Here is a 17,813-nt window from a genome sequence, read left to right as displayed (position 1 = left end):
AAGTAATTTAGTTTGGTTATTCAGTAATTCATTGTTAATTTTATTTTAATTTGACATGTTTGTCTTTATCAAATGAGAATAAACAAATTAAGATAAACTTTATATTTTATTAATATTTTCACTAATGTACTTGTGCAGTTCGTATAGATATATATATATATATATATATATATATACATATTAAACATATTAAATTTGATTATTTATATTTACTTATATACATATTAAAATATTAAATATATTAAATTTGATTATTTATATTTACTTTCCATATACTTTAGTATTTGGTATTTATATTTCGTCATATTATAATATTTTTTTATCTTTTTATAAATAAACGTATGAAATACATAAATTTTACGGTGTTAGAATGGAAAAAAACACCAAATTCAAATGCAATAGTAAATAATTTTATTTTTGCATTCTCTTGAGAAAAAAATAAAATAGATTCCCAAAAATAAAATTTTAATATTTAGCTTTTAAGCACATCTATATATATGTAATTTTTTTTGTAATCATAAAAAAGCTTATCCTTAATTTGATTCCACCAATAATGATTATCGCATAATGCAAGAAAGTGTAGACGAAGAGTTGTTCAACAACAACTCCCTCTCAAAAAGTCAATAAACCCTATCGAATCTCATCACTAAATTCAATAAACTAATGGAGGTGCCAACCATGTGTTCAGTTTTCAATTCAACTCAATATTTTTTGGTGTTGAAATATCATCGAATGAAAAAGATGGCTGCTGCTCTAAACACCCTCTTCACCAATATTCCCGTAGCCATCCGACTAAGTCAACCCCCGGTTTCGTGCGCTTACTTGTTCTATCTTTCGATTTTCAAGAAACCCATTTCTTATATGCTTCACATAAAACCTGCATCCAACTCCCTTCAACTGTAAGTTTTTTAATCAAGATTTGGATTTTATGCGTGGAGTTGGGTAGGTATGTCTCCGTATTTTCTGCATTTTATGGATTGATTATTCTTTTTCTACTTTCTTGTTTGTTTTGCACTTGGCCAAATTTGTTTGATGGAAGTATTGTAGTCTTTTGTTTCTTGTCTTATTGGTTTACTTCATTTTTTTGGGTTTGTTTCAGATTGATTTACAGTCTAAATTGACAATTTTGTATTTTTTTGTTCTTGGCTGAGGGAAGGTCTTTGCATCATAATGGTGACTCTGCTTGAGGTGTTAAGTTTGATGTCTGTTTAAATGTTATTTTAGATTGGCTCAAAGTGTGTGAAATGATCGGCAATCTTGGGAAAAAGTGCGTTCTTGGGATGTCCAGAGCTTGTAAAAATCATGTGATTGTGCTTTTTTGCTGCTGGACTTTGTTGGTAATTGGAGCAGATAGTCGAGGAACTCATCCAACTGAAGGTAATTGTTTGATATGGTATCTCATCGATTAACTACATCGAATTCCTTTTTGAAGTTGTCAATGCTCAGATTCAACAAGTCTGTTTCGTCCTTACCTTTTGCTATACTTCAGTCCATTTGGATGTTCCTGTGTAAGGTTTTCTGAATTAGCTTTCGGTTTACATTGGCCCATTGGATGTACCTGTATAAGATTTTCTAATGGATTGTTTATTATTCATAATGCATTGTGCTTTGTAATTATATCTTTCACAAATATAATATATTATCGTTTCTTATAAAAAAAATAATAATAAATGCATTGTGCTTTCGCTAATGTTTCCAAAAATCTTTCTATATCTTGAGGTCAGCTGGTTTAAAGTTTAAACTGATTACATATCGATGGAGGGGGAAAATCTATATGTAGATTATAATTGTCAGCATTTACTGAGGTCCATTACTTAAAAAAGTTCTGGTCTCAACCTGGAAAGATATCTTTTCCAGGCTGTTACTCTTGGGATTTGAATTAGTCCAAACGCACTTGAAAGTTTACTTTGTTGAACTTCCTGAAATTTCCTGCTTCATGTTCCTTTCAGTTGGTAAATCTTCAAATACTTGGCAAATTTATTTGAAAGTGAAAGCTGGTTTGTTGTTTCCGTTATCATTATAGTCTAGCTTGGAAATGACAAATGTAGACTCATTTTAAATGTGGCTTGTGTTCTTGAAACTGGCCGAAAACAAGTCAATGTTCTAAAAATCAGCGTGAGACTGCTATTCTGTGTGTTGTGCTACATCAGAGTAATTTGTTTAGGAGAGAATATATGTGTTTATTAGCTTTTTTAATAGTTTCAGCATTTAAGAGGATTGTGACATTCTATGGAATGTTTTGGCGAGCAAAAGTTTTATCAAGATAGGATTCTTTGCGTATTGACAAGCTCAGTATAGTGTTACTATATCAGTGCAAAACTTGCCACATGATGCACAAGAGGATTTTATGAGTCTAGAAATTTGTTTCACGGATGGCGTTTAATTTGAATGGATAGTGATACTCTGGCTAAACCACAGTGAGGACATCCAAGTCGAAGAGCAGAGAATCTGTTTGTCATTAAGTATTGGCCATAGATTAATGTTTTCTAGTCCTAAATATTGATTGCACATTTTACTTTTACATATTCTTTTTTTTTTGTTTGCATTTTTTATTCATGAGTTTGTCTTGATATAGACTTATGTTGCATGTTTAAATAAATTTGGACAATGCCTAATTGTCCTGGTAGTGTCCTTTTTTATATATATCAGTTTTAATATTTGTTTAAGGGATCTTATACTGTTTTTATCCGATTAAGTATAATGAAGAAGAAATACAAAATGCCATATTGCTTTACTTAATTTGAAATCATAGCAACTTTCAATGTTTTGTGCAGTCAATGCATTGCTATCCATCAAGAAAAGTTTGTACAATCAACCCAAAGACCTTCGCAGCTGGAACAAGGGGGATCCTTGTGTGTCAAATTGGACCGGGATTATCTGCTATAATGATACAACAGTTGGTGATGGTTACTTTCATGTCAGAGAATTGTAAGAATTCAGTTCTTTGTGATTTTTTCTGCGTTGTATCATAAAATTACATGCTCAGATTTTCTGCCATTATCTTTTATTCTTGCCTTCCTTTCATTTTATGTTCCATTACATTATCGAAAGTGTTCTCCCGTACGTTGACTTGTGATATTTTCATCACTTACGATTGGTTTAAGTTGGACCAATTTGTCGAGATGGCAAAGTTTAGATTTGCGTGTTTGCTATGCTTTTTTAGGCAGAAATGGCGTCTCTCGGATTTTATCGTAATGAACGTGAAGGATAAAGATGTGCTGTAAATATATTTGATGGAGAGAGAAAACCATACCTATGAATTTTTATGAGCTGTTCATCTTCTTTAATAGATGTTTTTGTATAGGATTCTTCAATACCCTGGTACAAGGTTGTCGTATTTTGGTGCACATCTTGGATGCTTCCACCAACATGTTAACTGTTAGTTAAACACATTCTTGCCTGGTGCTTTCAGTCCGAATGATACCTTATCTATTTTTACTTTTCCAACCAGGTCATTTTTTAATATGAATCTTTCAGGAAGTTTAGCACCAGAAGTTGGCCTTCTATCTTATCTGAAAGTACTGTAAGTATCATACTTCATATTCTACTTTATTAAATTTTGTTTGACACATATTCTACTTTATTTGATATTTCATAACTTATGTTACAATGTTTTGATAGGGATATCATGTGGAACAACATTGGAGGAAATATTCCGAAGGAGATAGGAAACCTCACATTATTAGAGCTATTGTGAGTTGAAGGATCACTTTGTTCAATTTTCTTTCTTTCTTTCTTTCTATATGCCTGCTGTTTCTTTTAGCCAAGTGTAAAATTTAATTTCAAAATTTACCATTTCTAAGAAGAACCATTTTCTATCTAAAAGGTGCGGCTGATTTTGCATACCTTACCGTGAATTTCCTTTCTCTGGTTGCAGGCTTCTGAATGGCAACCAATTAACAGGTTCACTGCCTGATGAGCTTGGGAATCTTTCCAATTTGAACAGGATACAAATTGACCAGAACCAAATATCTGGACCAATTCCCAAGTCATTCGCAAATTTGAGCAACGGAAGACATTTGTAAATAAACTTCTTAATTACTAGATTCAACAAGTCTAATTCAGCTCAGAAGTTATTTTTTCTTTTTAATGATTCTGTCAAATCCAGATATTTAGTTTGATTGTTTGTTTGCCTAATCCTTCATTCATCTGATTCCTTCTTTTATTGTGAGCAGCCACATGAATAATAATTCACTCAGTGGGCAAATACCCCGAGAGCTTTCCCAAATTCCATTTCTTGTACATTTGTGAGTCAGGGATCCTTTAGTTCTTATTTCCATTTCATGTTTAATGTCTGATGTTGGTTAGGAACTTGGTGTTTTTCCAGGTTGCTTGATAACAACAATTTATCCGGACCACTACCACCAGAACTGTCTGAAATGCCATACTTACTGATACTGTATGCTATCATTGCCTTGTTATTGTTTTGCAAATTGAAATGTTTACACATTAGGCATGACCTGCTTCCAGGATGTATTTCCCAGCAATGCTTATCTTATTCCTGCCCTTTTTTCTCAAATTACTTTCAAAGCTTCTTTATGAATGTGTCATTTTTGGCCTACATTCTTACTCGATCCTGGTATTAGATCATTCAGTGTATGCCTGAATTAAAATAATAATAATAATTCTATTACATGTTTCGTTTACATCCTATAATAATAATAATAATATATTACTATTAATTTGGCTGAGATTAAAAAAAAAAAAAAAGGCTGAGCATGTTTGGCTGGAAATTAGATGCACATGCAACCAAGATGTTTCTTTTTCTAATTTCATGCTTCCATTTTCCAGTCAACTTGATAACAACAACTTGGATGGGACAACAATTCCTCCCTCATATGGCAACATGTCTCGCCTTTTAAAATTGTAAGTCTATAATTGCATGTCTTATGATATTTTTGTGATGTATAACATAAATCTATTTTCGGGGTTTATGTCCCATCTTCTGTTAGAGTACATTTATGGGTCTTTTCTTGGTTTTACACTATTTGGTCTTCCGATCTCTGAGTTTCACGCGAAAAATTATTTAGGATTCTTCCCATACTGTTGGCTTTAATTTTTCTATTGACGACATCAGGAGTCTAAGGAACTGTAGTTTGAAGGGGCCCATTCTTAATTGGAGCAACATGACTGATATTGCTTACATGTAAGTATATATTCTGTTGGATGAAGTGGATGTTTGGACATTTGACTGTCTATGTTTTTGACCTTTTGTCCACAAAGTGGCATTCGTATTTGGGATACGATATATTTATTATATATTATTTTGTTGCATTCAGTGGGTGCTTGACATTTGACTGTCCATATTATTGACATGTTGTCCACAAAGTGGCATGCATATTTGGAATACAATATACATGTACATAAACGTACATATATAATATGTATATATATATAGTTTTTTTTTCTCTTAATTCTTACCTGGTAACATTTTCAATTTCAGAGATTTGAGCCAGAACCAGCTTGACGGATCTATACCGACTGATGCACTTTCTCTGAACATCACTACGATGTGGGCAATCATTTAAACTGTTATTAGTTTTTTATTGCTCTGTGATGTTATTTGTCGAGGGTCATTTTGGCAAACATTTAGTAACTCTCTTTTGCAGGGATCTTTCAAACAACAATCTAAATGGAACGATTCCCGACACTTTGACAAGGCTTCCCCTTTTACAGAAATTGTAAACTTTCAACTTCCCATTTTTTCAGTTTTGGTCATGTAATGGTGCTGAAATTGAGTTATCTTGCTTGTTAATCAATGATTTAAAAGCTCACCAAGTGTTCCTGGTTTAGCTTACAATGAATATTTCTTTCAGAGTTGTGATGGATTACATAAATTTAGTTCTGTCCATTCCCTTTGCAGGTCCCTAGCAAACAATTCATTGAGTGGTTCTGTTCCATCCATCATTTGGCAAAATAGGAAGTTAAACGCATCTGAGGGACTTGTTCTGTAAGTCTGATAGAGGATAAGAGTTTCTGCTCATAGAGCATATGATCATGCTGAAAAAAAAACAAGGAACTTGATTATTACTTAAAATTAGACTCAAATAAATGTTGTCTAATAAGAATGGAATTTATGTATGTCCAATTATTTTGATATGCATGTATGCACGTTTTGGTATTGCAGAGATTTTGAGTTCAATATGTTTTCAAATATAACGGGCAGTCTTTTCATCCAACCCAATGCCACCATCAGGTTTGTGGTGTTTGCCATTTGATATTGTTCATGACATTGGCAATAGCTTCCCTTTCTGAATTGGATATTTTTGTGGTTATTAATGATTTTCTATATCTCCTTCTTTGAATGTCTACCTAAACAATTCAGGCTCGGAGGGAATCCCCTATGCTCGACTAGTAACTTGGGTCAGTTCTGCGAGCCTCCTGGGGGAGAATACAGTTATAGATTAAACTTTACAAGGGTCGAGGGTTGTGATCCTAAAAAATGCCAACCTCCTTTTGAGACCATCCGGCCACCTTCTGTCGCATCTTGCTACTGTGCTGCACCTCTGTATATTGGATACCGCTTGAAGAGTCCTGGGTTCTCATATTTTCTTCCTTATGAAGATGAATTCATAGATTACCTAAGTTCTGGACTCGAATTGGATAAGTATCAGCTTGACATTGATTCTGCAGCATGGCAAAAGGGACCACGTCTGAGAATGCACCTGAAGGTATTCCCAAAGTACGACAATGATAGGAAGGTATTTAACAGAAGTGAAGTTTTTCGGATTCGTGAGATGTTCAGTGTATGGGGAATTCATGAAACCCAAGTTTTTGGACCTTACGAGTTTCTCAATTTCACAGAGCCTTACTATGGTGAGCCTTCTTTTCTCATAACACGCATTTCACCAGAAATTACAGATACAGAAAGCAGTCAAAGAAGCCAAAATGTTTAAATTTCTACAATTATATTTGGCTCATCTATCTCCTACATTGTGATGTCAAAAAAATGTCATATTCTGTTTCTACTTTATGGCTAGGATTTTATGCACTTTACCTGTTAGGCTGCAATAGTGATTTTTAAATTAATACCAAAAAATATGTACTATTCTTTTAAGATAATGTGATAAATTGAATGTTTTTTGCCCCCTCTTAACACATGATGATATTTAAAAATTTATTGTAAGAGCCCTTGGTCTCATTTATGCGCACTCTTGGGAATATTATTTCAATTCTAGCTTCTAATTACAGGTCAGTCTTCTGGTATAAGCAAGCCAGTTTTGGCAGGCATTATACTTGGTACAATAGCTGGATCAGTCACTCTAACTGCAGTTGTGTCGATTCTCATAATGAAACGGCATATCGAAAAGCGGTACAAGTCTTCAAAGAAACGCCATTGTGAGTGTCAAATGTTCTTTTACTTTCTGTACAAGTGGGTCCAAAATTTCCTTTTTATTAGCATTGGTGTCTTGTATGATGTCGGGGATAAAATTTCACACTTTTTGTAGGCATCAGTCCATGTTGACACGTGGAAGTAACCATCAGTTGATTGAATTAGGAACTTTATAATATTTTTGGTATTTGGATTATTATATATCAATTCAAAACCCACGAGTGATAACAAAGAGCACCGTGTGTTCAAAGTATGGTGATAAGTTACAAAAATTAATGTTTGTTCAAACTAAATTCCTTTTACAGTTTCAAAGCTGAAATAATTTAGATTTGAAGCTAGATTGAACAAGAGAAAAATGACGATCTCTTTCCAATTGAGATGGTTACTGGAGCAAGAATAATAAGTCTAACAGAATAGCCAACTCCTCTCCATTTCATTCCCTCCCCTTTACACGGGTAAAAAAATCACACCCTCTCTGACCTCTATTTGATTCTCCTAACATAAACTTTTAATATAGGACAATTTGTACTGTTTGGGCTATTTTGTATCTCATTTGTCTTGGCCCAACCTACTAGAACCCCCTAAAAACAGAGTCTGTTATAGATTACTATTCTCGAATTCGCATTTCTGTGAGATATGTGTCATTAGGCCTGTATGTGGAATTAGTATCTTTTTTCTGAAGTAGTAGATTAGCATTTGAGAATTTTACACTTTTTGATATATATCGTTTTGTAATACTGCAGCATCCAGGATCAACCTCAGAATTGATGGTGTGAAAGATTTTTCATATAATGAAATGGCTCTGGCAACAAATAATTTTGACAGCACGAGCGTGGTTGGGCAAGGCGGGTACGGAAAAGTTTATAGAAGTATTCTGTCTGATGGAACAGTTGTCGCTGTAAAGCGTGCACTGGAGGGATCACTGCAAGGTGACAAGGAGTTTCTCACAGAAATCGAACTCTTGTCTCGATTGCATCATAGGAACCTGGTTTCATTGATTGGATATTGCGATGAAGATGATGAGCAGGTAGCCTTCTTGTTCATGAATGTAAACTGCATTTATCCGGTCAATAAAAAAAAATAGGTCATGCGGAGCTTAATTGCTATCCAAAGTGTAGCAGTCCACTGAGCTGAAAAGCTGCATTTGCGATTCTTTGATGAAATTTTTTATGTTAACAAGTTACATAGAAATGTTACATTTCTTCCCATAAAAGTTGGATGTCCATGTTTATTATGCGTTACGTGGCGCAGATGTTGATTTATGAATTCATGTCAAATGGTACCTTGAGAGATCATCTATCAGGTAATATTCAGTAGCAATCCAGTCAATGAGTTTCTCAAATTTTATTTGTATTTCTGTGCAATTTTTTCCTGGTAACACAAATATGATACTACCTTGAAATTAAATTTGGGTGGCAAATCTTGTTGTTGATGTATTTATGCAACCATTATTTTGAGTCCTTGGTTAATCCTTTATCTTTCATGATAACACAGGTAAGTCTAAAGTGCCTATGCGTTTTGCAATGAGGGTGAAAACTGCATTAGGTGCAGCCAAAGGTATTCTTTACCTTCATACAGAAGCCAATCCTCCAATATTTCATCGGGATATCAAGGCGAGCAACATATTGTTGGACTCTAATTTTAATTCCAAAGTTGCTGATTTTGGGTTATCACGTCTGGCTCCAGTGCCAGAGCTTGAAGGGGCTGTACCTTCTCATGTATCTACCGTTGTTAAGGGCACTCCGGTGAGAATGATTAGCTCACTGTGTGATAGTTTTACGGTTTTTTAAGCCCAGGCTTGTTTCCTAGACGCCAAATATCTGGCAAAGAGTATTTGGCTTCATTCTGTGAAACTAAGTTTCATTGTTTGTCTATCACTGAAAAATGCTGGCATCTTATTTTTTTCTGCAGGGGTACCTTGATCCAGAGTACTTCCTTACACATAAGCTTACAGACAAAAGTGATGTTTATAGCCTTGGAGTCGTATTTATGGAGCTGTTAACTGGAATGCACCCTATTTCTCATGGCAAAAACATTGTTCGTGAGGTAACACGCTATTACTTAGATGGTGAAAATAACCGCCTCCTATTCTCGGAACAGTGACCTTTTATGCATTTTCCCAACCCCTCCCCTCCAAAATATTAAAAATTAAAGGGGAAAAACAATGACCAGAAGAAATCAGAAGGAAAAATCACCTTTTTTTCCGCTGCATTTGTATTTACGTATAGGTCAACGTCGCATATCATTCTGGCACAATATTCTCTGTTATTGATGAGCGCATGGGATCTTATCCATCTGAATGTGTCGAGAAGTTAGTAAATCTAGCTCTTAAATGTTGCCAAGAGGTGAGAGATAACCGACCCTGTATGAAAGAAGTGGTAACAGAACTCGAAAGCATATGGCATATGATGCCCGAGTCTGACCCCAAGACAGCAGAATCTCCAGCCACGGATGATTCTGTAACTACTGTGACTTCTTCATCTTCATCGTCCGTGTTGCGAAACCCATGTGTTTCGCAGGACATCTCAGGTAGTGATCTTGTCAGTAATGCCATTCCCACCATTTCACCGAGGTGACGGTCTTGTTTTGTGCTTTCTTGAATTTCCGGTTGGTGGGATTTTGACTTGGTTGTGAAGTGTATATAATTTGTATTACATTGTACATCATGGATAGTTTATTTGTTCTATGTAGTTTAACCACAAATACAGAAATGCCATTGTTTTTCCACATTGAGAGGTCTTTATGTAGCATAGGTAACCTCAACTTATTTCATCTGTAGGTTTTATATTCAGTTCTCAATACAATGCTGATATTTGTTGTCTGAATGGACTGGATTTTGTTTATTTTCTTGATCGTGGAATCCTACCTCAACTGGCCTCTAGAATTTTTATTGATTTTTCTTTTTCCATTTTACTATTATATATATTGGGACGGAGTTCGAATCTCGAGTCCCTATTTGAAAAGGGACCGAAAGGATATTCGGTTTTAGTCGACCCTAGTACCACGTACATTTACCAGCATATCGGAATGATGGCTAGGGATACCAATCGAGTTGAGCTGAATTCTTGAATGTTTGTGTTTGACTCGTTTATAATTGTGGAGCTTGAACTTTATTTAACAAATATATTCATGACTCATGAGCTTATTTGAGTTTTTATGAAACCTAAACGAATTTAATAAATATAAATTATAAATTTAAATATTCATTAAAACTAAATTCTATATTTAGAGAAAAATATAACATTCTTATTAAAATTTATGATTTTATTCTAATAAATAGATTGTTGTATATTTATCATAAGTAAAAGTGTATAAATTAAATATCAAAACTATTAATTTTCATCCAAGAGTTGACTTGCAGAGCCTACCAATGAACCTGTTCACAACTAACGAGTCGAATATCATAAAGCTTGAGTTTGATTCGTTTATCTTAACGAGTCACATTAAATGAACTTTTATCAAATCGAGCTTTGAATAGCTCTTGCATGACTTGATTCATTTACATCTTTAGTCATGACTAACTAGAATTTGTTAACTTTGGGCCGAGCCGAGATGGTAACAGTGCGGTACATGGAAAATTCACGGTATATTTAAATTTTTTCTATGTGATTAAAACCTATTTCTAGAAAATATTTCCTAACAAGAATTTCTTTTTTTTTTTTAACAGTGAAAACTCTTGTAATTTTATTGAGTGATAGTAAGGTCTTTCATTACAAGATCAATCAATCATAAAAGAAAATTTTCCGACTCCCAAACAAATTGGTATGAAGAAGAAATAATACAAGCAGCGATCGAGTGAGCAGCCACATTGGCCGATCTCCGAACATGCATAATGGTGATGTGTCTTTGTGGCTCCAATAAGTGTCGAATTTTAGTCGCAATAGAGCCCACATAGCTGAGATCCTCTTCCAGAAAAGTGACTGCTTGCATCGGTAGGAGAGGATCTGAAGTAAGTTGTTGTACCTGAATACCACGTTCTTGAGCGATCCTTAAACCACCTTCAATAGCACGAAGTTCAGCAGCTGTTGCATATTTTCTTGCTCGTAAGTGCACGATGTCAAATTTTAATATATGATACGTAAAGTATCGTTCCCATGAGAAGTATGTATTCAAAATTATATTAATGCTTGTAATAATTAAAATAGACCAGACTTTATTTTAAAAAATTCATAAAATCAAGTTTATTCAAATTTAAATAAATTAACTGAAATAACTAGAAAGAAAACAAGCAATATTTTGATATATCAATAAGAGAAAATTATCTAAAGATTAGATTCAACTTGGTTTTGACGATGACTACTTCTATCGAATTTATGTTCATAAATTTCACTTATTTAATAACAAAAAACACTTACTTATTTCTATTTCACTGTTCCAAGTAACAAATAGAATGTTTCAATTAAGTTTTGATAGTATGAAAATGATATTTTTTCTTAAACTCTGCTGACGTTATATGTCTCCCGAACTATATTAACATTCAATAATGTGTTTTTCTATGACCCTATTCAAAATCATCTCTCCCGAGTATCAGATTCTAAATAAATTTAGCATTCAATGTATGATCAGTAAATTGAAAAACAATCAAACCTAAAAAACACAAGTAAACTTGAGGAATTCAATCACATCTAATCTAATCTAATCTAATCTAATATTCTAATCTAATCAATATATATATATATATATATATATATATATATATATATATATATATAAAGAGTGAGTTGAATTGTGTATTGTCCAAATTGTCCTTATGTTTAATTTATTGTTTTAAATTGGTGTTTATATCCACATTAATTGTGAGCTATTATGTATCCACTAAATTTTTTATTTTATTTCCACTAAATTAAAAAACTTCTTTCTTCGAATTTCATCGTGTTTAGTGGAGATAGAATGAAAATGTTAAAAATTTAGTTGCCATCATTTGAAACCTAATTAGATAAAAAAAAAAAAATTTGATAGCATAAAAATAACTAAAATAAGGAGATAAATTTTATCAATCTTTTATTTTAAAAAATGATCACGTCTACAAAAACACATTATTATTATAATTTAAAATTGACAGTCTCAGATATCGAATTTTCATTTAATAATATTTAGATAACTATATTATTTTTTTGATTAAATATATATATATAATAATATTAATTAAAATAATTAGTTATGTAAAATAACTTGCGATAATAGCAATAAAGTCATAGATAATTTCATTAAAATAACACAAAATATAAATTAAATTTATCGAAATATCTAAAACAAAACATCATTTAAAATTTACTAACCAACGTTTGAAACTTATATTTTAAAAAATTTGGTGCATATGAAAATTCATAAAAAAATATTTATGTAAAATTAGTTAATCCTATAATTTACTATAATGTTATAATATTTTTTTATAATTAATAAAAAAAATTATTTAAAAAAATATAGAATAGAAATTTATAATTTATTTGTGGAGATTTGAAACTTAATTATATAAAAAATATTTATTTATTTAAAAATATTAATATAATTACAATAATGTTATAAAAGTTTTTATTTAAATCTAATATATATTAAAAATGGTGAGTTGAATTGTGTATTGTCTAAATTATCCTTATATTTTATTTATTATCTTGGTGTTTGTATCCACATCAATTGTGAGTTTTTATGTATCCACTAAATTTTTTCTTTCTATTTTCACTAAATTAAAAGTTTTTTTGTTCGAATTTTACCGTGTTTAGTGGAGATAGAATGACAAAAATTAAAAATTTAGTTGTCATAATTTGAAAAATAATTGGATAAAAAAATTAGTTGATAGAATAAAAATAATTAAAAAAATGAGAGCAATTTTATCAATCTTTTATTTTAAAAAATTATTGCGTCTACAGAAATATGTTATTATTAAAATTTTAAATTTACAGTCTTAAATATCGAATTTTTATTTAATAATATTTAGATAACTATATTATTATTTTTGATAAAAATAAAAATATAATAATATTAATTAAAATAATTAGTTATGTAAAATAACTTACCAATAATAACAATAACGTTAGAAATGATTTCATTAAAATAACACAAAAATATAAATTAAATTTATCGAAATATCTAAAACAAAAAATCATATAAAATTTACTAACCAAAATTTGAAATTTATATTTAACAAAATATGGTGCATATGAAAATTTATAAAAAAATATTTATGTAAAATTAGTTAATCTTATAATTTACTATAATTTTATAATTTCTTTATAATTAATGAAAAAAAATTATTTAAAAATATATAGAATAGAAATTTATAATTTATTTGTGGAGATTTGAAACTTAATTACATAAAAAAATATTTATTTATATATAAATATTAATATAATAACAATAATGTTATAAAATTTTTATGTCAAAATAAAAAATATTTTTTAAAAATATGTAAATAAAATTTTAAATTTAGTGGTGAACAGTAAAATTTGTAAATAATAAGATACATAATAATTATATTTTTTTACATTTACATTGTTCAAGTAAAACAAAAATGTTATACAATTAAATAAACCAATTAAAAAGGACAACTACTTTGTGGGATTTTTATCTATAAACAGGGATGATAACAATATTGACGTATGTATGACCGAGCATATGTCTTTGACCAAAAGCTATAGCTGGTGGTAACGGTACAACTCAAATCTTTTAAACCGCATAACAGCCCAAATATCATGATTCGATCGCTCTATCAAGTAGAGACAATTATTGCACATCAACAATAATATTCCTCTCAATAATGGCACTCATTGCAATCAATGTGAATCGAACCTATGATCTTGTGATATTGATTAATTCATAATTTTGGTGATTATTATACAAGATCAGATCGAACAAATTAAACCAAAGAACAAATCTACGATAAAAATGATATTATAAGATCAGAACAATTACAATAAGGCAAACTGAACTGAACGATTGTCAAAGACAGACAAACGAACAACATAACAGATCAAACTTTGTCAGAGCAAATCAGAACAAATCAAACGTTCCCAGAAGCAAATCAATAAAACATATCAGATTTAAGCCTCGAAGCTTTTTAGCTAAAGATAAAGAAGGTTGTTGAGAATGTTAACGTTAGCCTACGTACTCGACAATGATTCAAATATTTCACTACATTTGGAATAGTATGAGGACACATGTCAATTGCTGATCAAATGTCGGATGAAAAAATACAATCATTCCATCGGCTACTTTTTTGAACATTGCAGATATAAGCCTATAAATACCCGGTGATGATCAGTCATCAACAACTTTGGCCAAGAGATCAAACTTCTTCTATATCTTTTATTGTGATTATGTTCTTAAAAGCCTTCATTTTGTTAATCGTGCTCAATCTAGACAAGTATCAGGCCAAAGTTCCAAATAACAGAGTTAGAAAACAAAAATTGCTGATATCAGATCGATTGAAGTCTAAACACTCTGTGATATTTCAGAATAACTTGTCATAACACATATTTGTGATTTCAATATGTAACTCAAACAGACGTTGATCTGTGTTGAGAAGTTGTTACTAAGAGTTATTTTCAAGGTTTGATTGGATTGAATTTGTACAAGTCATTGTGTAAATCAAACTCTTCTAGTGAAATCCTTGTGAAAACAGAAAAAGGGGAGACGTAGAAGTTTTAAGATTCGAACTTTCCTAAAAATTCTCATGTTCCTTATCTTTATTTATTGCCTTTACTTATTCAATCTGCATTAAGTGTAACAGTTCAGTTTTGCGAGAAAGAACTTCCACCTGATCAGATTAGTCTTTCGAGAAAAAAATGGTTTAAGCAAAATTTTTTTTTAATAGGCTGTTAAATCAGCTCAAAGTATCAAAATATATTTTAGTGTGTATTCACCACCCCCCTCTACACGCACTCTCGATCCCAACAATTGGTATCAGAGATGGTTTAATTTCTTAAACTTGAACTGCTCTTGATAAACCATGACTTCATTTAAAAAAATTCCTATGTTTTCTAAAGAAGACTGTGACGATTGGAAAATTCATATGCAGGCACAGTAGCTCTATATGCAGTAAAAAGATCTATACCCAAGATACACCATGACGATTGAATATAGAGCTACTGTGGATCGCGCTCCCTTACCATAGAGAAACCAGCTATCGCCCTCAACCGGACGAAACTATACTATCTTCTGATAGCAGTCCACAATAGCTCTATATGCAGTCAAAAGATCTATACCCAAGATACAATCAAAATATTTCATCGCTAGAATCATAAGATTCGCCGCTATCTCAGAACCCCCGAATACTAAAGAGAAACCCAAGACTAATCTCTTAGCTAAAGCAGAATGACCAGTCGGGGTAGAAACAGAAACCACTACGTCTAGAGACACATACAACAATCTATTACGCTTAAAAAACCGTACATAAATGAATGAATACAATGCACCGGTATCAATGAGAAAGAATGCATGAATATCGCATAGAATAAATGTACCTGAAATAACATTCTCGTTCTCCTGCTGAATCTGATCCTGACTCAGCGCAAACCCCTGCCCGAAAACACGAGGCCTCTGATTGGTGCTCCGAATAGACTATCCCTGAGACCTCTGCAGAATGGAAGGATGAGAATTAGAACTGACACAAGCTCCTCCCTACGACACTTCTCACTCGGATGACGGCCTCCACAATTTGCACACTGACCCTAGATTTTTTTCTTCCCAAAATGGTGAACACCACCTGAACCAAAACCAAAAGAAAAAGAAGACACACCATGCTTCTTGAAAGATTGAGTCCTCGGACCAAAAGAACTGGCTGGTCTAGATGAGATAAAAGACTAATTACGTTGAAGACTGTCTTTCTCCCGACGACATCGGCTAACCAAACCCTCATAAGTCATGTCGTTACCAACAAAAACACGGTCATGGATCTCCGGACTAAGACCCTGAAGGAAAAGATCATACTTCGCCATGGAGCTGGCAGCAATATGCAGACAATAAGTCAATAGCTCAAATAACTTCTGCTGATACTCATCGATAGACATCGTGCCTTGCTTCAGACTCAACAGCTCACTAGACTTCGACTGTCGAAGTACGAGAGGAAAATACAGCTTTTGGAAGGTTGCGCGAAACTCTGCCCAAGTAGTTGAGCCTCGTGCGGCCACGAAAGGTGCAGACGTGAACTTTCACCACTTTCGAGCACGCCCCTCCACTAGAAACTTCACAGTCTTCATCTTATACTCCTCTATGCATTGAAACTCCCAGAATCAGTTCTCCATGCGTTCTAGCCAATTCTCTGCATCCTCCAGAGACTTGCCTCCAACTAAAGGTTTGTGACCTATCTGTATGAACCTATGCATACTAAAGCGGCGACGATCATCACGATGATGACGATGGCCTCGGCGACATTCATGATCATCCTCGTCACCCCAGCGTCCACCCCCGCTACCGTGACTCTCATCCTAATCCGCCATATGATAAAATGCAAAAATGATTATCCCAAAACCGCTTTTCTAAATTCAAAATTCAATGCATGCTCTGTTACCAATAAATGTAGTGACCCAGATCGGAATCAACTACTAACAGAGTCTTAAGCATGTAATTATAACTTAAAACACAATTATTTAAATTTAGCGAAAACTTAAACCATAAATACAAAATCACTGGCAGAACAACCAGGCTAAAATAGAATAAATTTATACAACCCCATCGAATGGAAAGCACTAAAATCCATAACTAACAACCTGATAAGGAAACCGGCAAAAACCACGGAACCACTGCAGCTCAACGACCGCTACCTCTGGGTCTGTACAACCTAAGCCTTGCCTAATAGAATATGGTGTCCAACACAAAACACTATGGACATGAGCATAAAACGCTCGTTACAGAAGTACGAATATACATACACCATGCATGCACATGCAATATGACGGGTACTGGAAAACCTATCCAGAAGACTGCTTAGTCAAGGCGTCATGATATGTAGCACGCTGGGCAGTCGCATTAGGAGATGACTCCTATACGATAAAATTGTGGATATATCCGGATCCAAATCCATGGAATCCATCCACTAGAAATACGGGACTGAGCGACCCCTACTACGGCTATGCAAATTAAGGCATAAAGCTCAATATGTTCATGCATGCAGCATAATATCAATGCATATACAAATGCCACAGAAAACATGCAAACATAATACATGTATATTCAACCTAGTATCTCAGATAATATATATGTACCTCTATCCAAACAACTCAAGCACCCTAGAAACCTAGCAGTCTACGTACACAAAGTCCAAGCCTATAAGCAGTAATCACCATATCACTTATAATCAAGGTTCTAAAAAGCGTGAAGCGTGTCGAAGTGTGGGAGCCAAGCTTCAAGCTTTTTAAGCGTAAACGCGATTACTACGAGCTTAAGCGTACGCTTAAGCGTAAAAAATGTTTTTAATTTAAACTATAATTTTAGTCATCTCAAACAAATTAACTCAGTAAATAATGAATAAATATAATAAGTTCAA

The 17,813-nt window shown here is 32.9% G+C and overlaps 1 protein-coding gene across 4 annotated transcripts; it reads left to right on the top strand.

Annotated features, from left to right (window-relative positions):
• The first annotated feature begins 583 nt into the window (after positions 1-583).
• On the top strand, positions 584-10,227 carry LOC140874796 (probable LRR receptor-like serine/threonine-protein kinase At1g06840). 4 transcript variants are annotated; one of them, XM_073278209.1, is made up of 21 exons: positions 584-899; positions 1,225-1,377; positions 2,775-2,928; positions 3,452-3,523; positions 3,622-3,693; positions 3,878-4,021; positions 4,176-4,247; positions 4,328-4,399; positions 4,792-4,866; positions 5,078-5,146; positions 5,444-5,512; positions 5,610-5,681; positions 5,864-5,950; positions 6,128-6,196; positions 6,326-6,816; positions 7,192-7,338; positions 8,077-8,360; positions 8,585-8,636; positions 8,828-9,078; positions 9,245-9,379; positions 9,562-10,227. In XM_073278209.1, exons 2-21 carry the CDS (start codon positions 1,245-1,247, stop codon positions 9,907-9,909), a joined length of 2,868 nt encoding a protein of 955 aa, XP_073134310.1. In that variant the 5' UTR covers positions 584-899; positions 1,225-1,244; the 3' UTR covers positions 9,910-10,227. The 4 variants fall into 4 exon arrangements, with proteins under 4 accessions (XP_073134310.1, XP_073134318.1, XP_073134301.1 ...); XM_073278217.1 differs by having other exon boundaries at positions 584-942; XM_073278200.1 differs by having other exon boundaries at positions 584-946.
• Positions 10,228-17,813: the final 7,586 nt, after the last annotated feature.

Source organism: Henckelia pumila, chromosome 1, assembly GCF_033568475.1.
Source record: "Henckelia pumila isolate YLH828 chromosome 1, ASM3356847v2, whole genome shotgun sequence".
Lineage (NCBI taxonomy): Eukaryota > Viridiplantae > Streptophyta > Magnoliopsida > Lamiales > Gesneriaceae > Henckelia > Henckelia pumila.
This window is presented reverse-complemented; position numbering and strand designations above follow the sequence as displayed.

Bases quoted from the DNA above. Each gene is read 5' to 3' on its own strand.
- LOC140874796 (XM_073278209.1), top strand. From the start codon at position 1,245: ATGATCGGCAATCTTGGGAAAAAGTGCGTTCTTGGGATGTCCAGAGCT. The intron at 1,378-2,774 runs GTAATTGTTTGA...TGTTTTGTGCAG, and splicing joins AGGAACTCATCCAACTGAAG to TCAATGCATTGCTATCCATC. The intron at 5,147-5,443 runs GTAAGTATATAT...TTTCAATTTCAG, and splicing joins ATGACTGATATTGCTTACAT to AGATTTGAGCCAGAACCAGC.